Genomic DNA, 7,808 nt, shown 5'->3' on the forward strand with positions numbered 1-7,808 from the left:
TACCGCCGAACCGCTACACTGTGAAGAGGCTATACGTGATCCTTATAGAGTTAAAGTGTTGCGTAAAGTAAGTGTAATAAACAAATATTTTTCTAATATTTTTTTCTTAATTTAAATTTACTTTACTTTTAGGTTATTGATGGCTGTGCTTTTAGAGTTTATGGCCATTGGGTTAAAAAGGGTGAAGGTCAAAATCGTGCCGCCCTATTCGAAAATACACCGCGTACTGAATTACATGCTTTGTATATTAACAATTTAAGTCGATAGTTAGTTTTTCCTATTTAGAACTACATACGATATCGTTATTATTACAATTATAATTACTTTATATTAATTTAATTATATTTTAATTTAGTTTTGTTTAACATAAAATAACCTAAAAGAACTATACACCCCCGCCCCCCTTCTCACCAAAATTACTCATTTTATTTTACCAAATCTTTGTTAATTTAAAAACAAAATCTCTCCCTTTACTTTGTTATATATTTTTTTTAATTTATAAGTCTTAAAAAAATATTTGAGCTTAATGCGTTAGTTAATATAATTAATAAATATCGTAATGAATACAATGAAAATAAGAAAGTAAATAAATTGTTATATTAATGTTAATTATAAATTAGTCCTGTAACTAATACTACAGCCCCCCCCCCTTATTATTGAACAAATTCGTATTGTTATTAAGTTAATGTTGCTTTATTATTATATTATTTTTATTCTATTTAATTTTGCGCTGTTTTTATTTTAAGTTTTGAAAACTATCTATTTTAAACTTTTCGTTTTTAGTAGTTTTTCTTTTAAGAGTTTTGAATCATATCAAAATTATAATAAGTCCTTTTTAAACTAATTAACTTTTATTATTATTATTAATTTTTGTTAAAAATTTTGTTATTTTTTAAGTTGAAAACAAAAAATTATGTTAGAAAATAAAATCCCAATTAAGAAAAATTTATTTATTAATATAACAAAATAAAGATTTCTTTGTTGATAAAACACTAAAAAGCAAAAGTACAAAGTGTTTAAATATTTTTGCGCAGCGCATGGTGAAACATGGAATAACTCAGACTATACAGAAGAGAGGCCATACAATAAAGCAGACTATAGAATAGACTGTAATAAAGACAACATACTAGCATACAGGCTAGATTATAGACTATACCATAGACCATACTTTAGACCAGACTTCAGACCAGACTAGACTAGACTAAAGGCTAGAGACTACACTCTAGACCAGACTATAGACAGACTATAATATAGAGTATATTTTAAACCAATTTTACACCAGACTATAGGCCATACTACAATCTAGGCTATAGACAACACTTCATACTAGACTATAAGTCAAACTATAGACTAGACTATAGCAGACTCTAAAAACTGCAATATAGGCCACACTTTAGACCAGGCTATAGATTAGACTGTAGATTACACTATAAACCAGAGTATAGCAGAGACTATATACTACACTATGCCAGGCTATAGACTAAACTATAGCAGTTACTATAGTCCACACTTTAGGCCAGACTCTAGACTGTAGATTAGACTACATTCTGGGCTACACTATAAGCCAGACTATAGACTAGAACACAGACATGTCTACATACTACACTCTAGGCTATAGACTAGAGAATAGACTATAATGTAGCAAAGACTATTGATTACACTATATGCCAGACTATAGACTAGACCATAAACAATACTATAGACTAAACTCTAGGCTATAGACTATACTGATCACTCATTTTCTTCCTTTTTGCCCTAGCGCCTCTAGTTTGGCCAGAAAATAGACTTTTATGTGTTCATTAAAAAAAATCGATTTTTGATGGTAAATGATAGTGATCACTGATTTTCTTTGTTTTTGTCCTAGCGCCTCTATTTTATCCAGAAAATGGACTTTTATGTTTTCACTCAAAAAATCGATTTTGATGGTAAATGATAGCGTCTCTAGTTTAGCCAAAAAATGGACTTTTATGTTTTCACTCAAAAAATCGATTTTGATGCTAAATGATAGTGATCAAAGATTTTCTTTGTTTTGGCCCTAGCGCCTCTAGTTTAGCCAAAAAATGGACTTTTATGTTTTCACTCAAAAAATCGATTTTTGGTGGAAAATTAAAGTGATCACAGATTTTCTTTGTTTTTGCCCTAGCGCCTCTAGTTTAGCCAGAAAATGGACTTTTATGTTTTCACTCAAAAAATTGATTTTTGATGGAAAATTAAAGTGATCACAGATTTTTTTTGTTTTTGCCCTGGCGCCTTTAGTTTAACCAAAAAATGGACTTTTCTGTTTCACTCAAAAACACGATTTTTGATGGAAAATTAAAGTGATCACAGATTTTCTTTGTTTTTGTCCTAGCGCCTCTAGTTTAGCCAGAAAATGGACTTTTATGTTTTCACTCAAAAAATCGATTTTTGGTGGAAAATTAAAGTGATCACAGATTTTCTTTGTTTTTTGCCCTAGCGCCTCTAGTTTAGCCAGAAAATGGACTTTTATGTTTTCACTAAAAAAATCGATTTTTGGTGGAAAATTAAAGTGATCACAGATTTTCTTTGTTTTTGCCCTAGCGCCTCTAGTTTAGCCAGAAAATGGACTTTTATGTTTTCACTCAAAAAAATCGATTTTGATGGTAAATGATAGTGATCACAGATTTTCTTTGTTTTTGCCCTAGCGCCTCTAGTTTAGCCAGAAAATGGAGTTTTATGTTTTCACTCAAAAAATCGATTTTGGTGGTAAATGATAGTGGAGTTTTATGTTTTCACTCAAAAAAATCGATTTTGATGGTAAATGATAGTGATCACAGATTTTCTTTGTTTTTGCCCTAGCGCCTCTAGTTTAGCCAGAAAATGGAGTTTTATGTTTTCACTCAAAAAATCGATTTTGATAGTAAATGATAGTGATCACAGATTTTCTTTGTTTTTTTCCTAGCGCCTCTAGTTTAGCCAGAAAATGGACTTTTATGTTTTCACTCAAAAAAATCGATTTTGATAGTAAATGATAGTGATCACAGATTTTCTTTGTTTTTGCCCTAGCGCCTCTAGTTTAGCCAGAAAATGGAGTTTTATGTTTTCACTCAAAAAAATCGATTTTGATGGTAAATGATAGTGATCACAGATTTTCTTTGTTTTTGCCCTAGCGCCTCTAGTTTAGCCAGAAAATGGAGTTTTATGTTTTCACTCAAAAAATCGATTGGCCAGAAAATGGACTTTTATGTTTTCACTCTAAAAATCGATTTTTGATGGTAAATGTTAGTGATCACAGATTTTCTTTGTTTTTGCCCTAGCGCGTCTAGTTTAGTCAGAAAATGGACTTTTGTGTTTTCACTCAAAAAATCGATTTTTGATGGAAAATTAAAGTGATCACAGATTTTCTTTGTTTTTGCCCTAGCGCCTCTAGTTTTGCCAGAAAATGGACTTCTGTGTTTTCACTCAAAAAATCGATTTTTGGTGGAAAATTAAAGTGATCACAGATTTTCTTTGTTTTTGCCATAGCGCCTCTAGTTTAGCCAGAAAATGGACTTTTATGTTTTCACTCAAAAAATCGATTTTTGATGGAAAATTAAAGTGATCACAGATTTTCTTTGTTTTTGCCCTAGCGCCTTTAGTTTGGCCAGAAAATGGCCTTTTATGTTTTCACTCTAAAAATCGATTTTTGGTGGAAAATTAAAGTGATCACAGATTTTCTTTGTTTTTGCCCTAGCGCCTCAAGTTTAGTCAGAAAATGGACTTTTGTGTTTTCACTCAAAAAATCAATTTTTGATGGAAATTTAAAGTGATCACAGATTTTCTTTGTTTTTGCCCTAGCGCCTCTAGTTTAGCCAGAAAATGGATTTTTATGTTTTCACTCAAAAAATCGATTTTTGATGGAAAATTAAAGTGATCACAGATTTTCTTTGTTTTTGCCCTAGCGCCTTTAGTTTGGCCAGAAAATGGATTTTTATGTTTTCACTCAAAAAATCGATTTTGATGGAAAATTAAAGTGATCACAGATTTTCTTTGTTTTTGCCCTAGCGCCTCTAGTTTAGCCTGAAAATGGACTTTTATGTTTTTACTCTAAAAATCGATTTTTGGTTTAAAATTAAAGTGATCACAGATTTTCTTTGTTTTTGTCTTAGCGCCTCTAGTTTAGCCAGAAAATGGAGTTTTATGTTTTCACTCAAAAAAATTAATTTTTGATGGTAAATGATAGTGATCACAGATTTTCTTTGTTTTTGTCCTAGCGCCTCTAGTTTAGCCAGAAAATGGACTTTTATGTTTTCACTCAAAAAAATTTATTTTTGATGGTAAATGATAGTGATCACAGATTTTCTTTGTTTTTGCCCTAGCGCCTCTAGTTTAGCCTGAAAATGGACTTTTATGTTTTTACTCAAAAAATCGATTTTTGGTTTAAAATTAAAGTGATCACAGATTTTCTTTGTTTTTGTCTTAGCGCCTCTAGTTTAGCCAGAAAATGGAGTTTTATGTTTTCACTCAAAAAATCAATTTTTGATGGAAAATTGAAGTGATCACAGATTTTCTTTGTTTTTGCCCTAGCGCCTCTAGTTTAGCCAGAAAATGGATTTTTATGTTTTCACTCAAAAAATCGATTTTTGATGGAAAATTAAAGTGATCACAGATTTTCTTTGTTTTTGCCCTAGCGCCTCTAGTTTAGCCAGAAAATGGACTTTTATGTTTTCACTCAAAAAATCGATTTTGATGGAAAATTAAAGTGATCACAGATTTTCTTTGTTTTTGCCCTAGCGCCTCTAGCCAGAAAATGGACTTTTATGTTTTCACTCAAAAAATCGATTTTGATGGAAAATTAAAGTGATCACAGATTTTCTTTGTTTTTGCCCTAGCGCCTCTAGTTTAGCCTGAAAATGGACTTTTATGTTTTTACTCTAAAAATCGATTTTTGGTTTAAAATTAAAGTGATCACAGATTTTCTTTGTTTTTGTCTTAGCGCCTCTAGTTTAGCCAGAAAATGGAGTTTTATGTTTTCACTCAAAAAAATTAATTTTTGATGGTAAATGATAGTGATCACAGATTTTCTTTGTTTTTGTCCTAGCGCCTCTAGTTTAGCCAGAAAATGGACTTTTATGTTTTCACTCAAAAAAATTTATTTTTGATGGTAAATGATAGTGATCACAGATTTTCTTTGTTTTTGCCCTAGCGCCTCTAGTTTAGCCTGAAAATGGACTTTTATGTTTTTACTCAAAAAATCGATTTTTGGTTTAAAATTAAAGTGATCACAGATTTTCTTTGTTTTTGTCTTAGCGCCTCTAGTTTAGCCAGAAAATGGAGTTTTATGTTTTCACTCAAAAAATCAATTTTTGATGGAAAATTAAAGTGATCACAGATTTTCTTTGTTTTTGCCCTAGCGCCTCTAGTTTAGCCAGAAAATGGATTTTTATGTTTTCACTCAAAAAATCGATTTTTGATGGAAAATTAAAGTGATCACAGATTTTCTTTGTTTTTGCCCTAGCGCCTCTAGTTTAGCCAGAAAATGGACTTTTATGTTTTCACTCAAAAAATCGATTTTGATGGAAAATTAAAGTGATCACAGATTTTCTTTGTTTTTGCCCTAGCGCCTCTAGTTTAGCCAGAAAATGGACTTTTATGTTTTTACTCAAAAAATCCATTTTTGATGGAAAATTAAAGTGATCACAGATTTTCTTTGTTTTTGACCTAGCGCCTCTAGTTTAGCCTGAAAATGGACTTTTATGTTTTTACTCAAAAAATCGATTTTTGGTTTAAAATTAAAGTGATCACAGATTTTCTTTGTTTTTGTCTTAGCGCCTCTAGTTTAGCCAGAAAATGGAGTTTTATGTTTTCACTCAAAAAATCAATTTTTGATGGAAAATTAAAGTGATCACAGATTTTCTTTGTTTTTGCCCTAGCGCCTCTAGTTTAGCCAGAAAATGGACTTTTATGTTTTCACTCTAATCGATTTTTGATGGAAAATTAAAGTGGATTTTTATGTTTTCACTCAAAAAATCGATTTTGATGGAAAATTAAAGTGATCACAGATTTTCTTTGTTTTTGCCCTAGCGCCTTTAGTTTGGCCAGAAAATGGATTTTTATGTTTTCACTCAAAAAATCGATTTTGATGGAAAATTAAAGTGATCACAGATTTTCTTTGTTTTTGCCCTAGCGCCTCTAGTTTAGCCAGAAAATGGACTTTTATGTTTTCACTAAAAAAATCCATTTTTGATGGAAAATTAAATTGATCACAGATTTTCTTTGTTTTTGCCCTAGCGCCTCTAGTTTAGCCAGAAAATGGATTTTTATGTTTTCACTCAAAAAATCGATTTTGATGGAAAATTAAAGTGATCACAGATTTTCTTTGTTTTTTCCCTAGCGCCTCTAGTTTAGCCAGAAAATGGATTTTTATGTTTTCACTCAAAAAATCGATTTTGATGGAAAATTAAAGTGATCACAGATTTTCTTTGTTTTTGCCCTATCGCCTCTAGTTTAGCCAGAAAATGGACTTTTATGTTTTCACTAAAAAAATCCATTTTTGATGGAAAATTAAAGTGATCACAGATTTTCTTTGTTTTTGCCCTAGCGCCTCTAGTTTAGCCAGAAAATGGATTTTTATGTTTTCACTCAAAAAATCGATTTTGATGGAAAATTAAAGTGATCACAGATTTTCTTTGTTTTTGCCCTAGCGCCTCTAGTTTAGCCAGAAAATGGACTTTTATGTTTTCACTCAAAAAATCGATTTTGATGGAAAATTAAAGTGATCACAGATTTTCTTTGTTTTTGCCCTAGCGCCTCTAGTTTAGCCAGAAAATGGACTTTTATGTTTTCACTCAAAAAATCGATTTCTGGTGAAAAATTAAAGTGATCACAGATTTTCTTTGTTTTTGCCCTAGCGCCTCTAGTTAAGCCAGAAAATGGACTTTTATGTTTTCACTCAAAAAATCGATTTTGATGGAAAATTAAAGGGATCACAGATTTTCTTTGTTTTTGCCCTAGCGCCTCTAGTTTAGCCAGAAAATGGACTTTTATGTTTTCACTCAAAAAATCGATTTTGATGGAAAATTAAAGTGATCACAGATTTTCTTTGTTTTTGCCCTAGCGCCTCTAGCCAGAAAATGGACTTTTATGTTTTCACTCAAAAAATCGATTTCTGGTGAAAAATTAAAGTGATCACAGATTTTCTTTGTTTTTGCCCTAGCGCCTCTAGTTTAGCCAGAAAATGGACTTTTATGTTTTCACTCAAAAAATCGATTTTCATGGAAAATTAAAGGGATCACAGATTTTCTTTGTTTTTGCCCTAGCGCCTCTAGTTTAGCCAGAAAATGGACTTTTATGTTTTCACTAAAAAAATCCATTTTTGATGGAAAATTAAAGTGATCACAGATTTTCTTTGTTTTTGCCCTAGCGCCTCAAGTTTAGCCAGAAAATGGACTTTTATGTTTTCACTAAAAAAATCCATTTTTGATGGAAAATTAAAGTGATCACAGATTTTCTTTGTTTTTGCCCTAGCGCCTCTAGTTTAGCCAGAAAATGGACTTTTATGTTTTCACTCAAAAAATCGATTTTGATGGAAAATTACTTTTATGTTTTCACTCAAAAAATCGATTTCTGGTGAAAAATTAAAGTGATCACAGATTTTCTTTGTTTTTGCCCTAGCGCCTCTAGTTTAGCCAGAAAATGGACTTTTATGTTTTCACTCAAAAAACCGATTTTTGATAGTGATAGTGATCACAGATTTTCTTTGTTTTTGCCCTAGCGCCTCTAGTTTAGCCAGAAAATGGACTTTTATGTTTTCACTCAAAAAACCGATTTTTGATAGTGATAGTGATCACAGATTTTCTTTGTTTTTGCCC

The 7,808-nt window shown here is 31.3% G+C and overlaps 1 protein-coding gene across 1 annotated transcript in view; it reads left to right on the forward strand.

Annotated features, from left to right (window-relative positions):
* The window catches only part of LOC119606995 (homeobox protein 10-like), a gene marked incomplete at its 5' end in the record, with an annotated part of 5,951 nt that extends 4,946 nt beyond the window's left edge, over positions 1-1,005 (forward strand). Inside the window, 2 exons of the mRNA XM_037960682.1 lie at positions 1-67; positions 133-1,005. The exon at positions 1-67 is cut by the window's left edge and continues 92 nt beyond it. Coding sequence (XP_037816610.1) covers positions 1-67; positions 133-267 — 202 coding nt within the window. The remainder of the gene's footprint in view (positions 68-132) is intronic.
* Between the last annotated feature and the right edge of the window lie 6,803 nt (positions 1,006-7,808).

Source organism: Lucilia sericata, unplaced genomic scaffold (assembly GCF_015586225.1).
Source record: "Lucilia sericata isolate MDLA Ls3-8-SP2 unplaced genomic scaffold, ASM1558622v1 Contig000644F_arrow, whole genome shotgun sequence".
NCBI lineage: Eukaryota > Metazoa > Arthropoda > Insecta > Diptera > Calliphoridae > Lucilia > Lucilia sericata.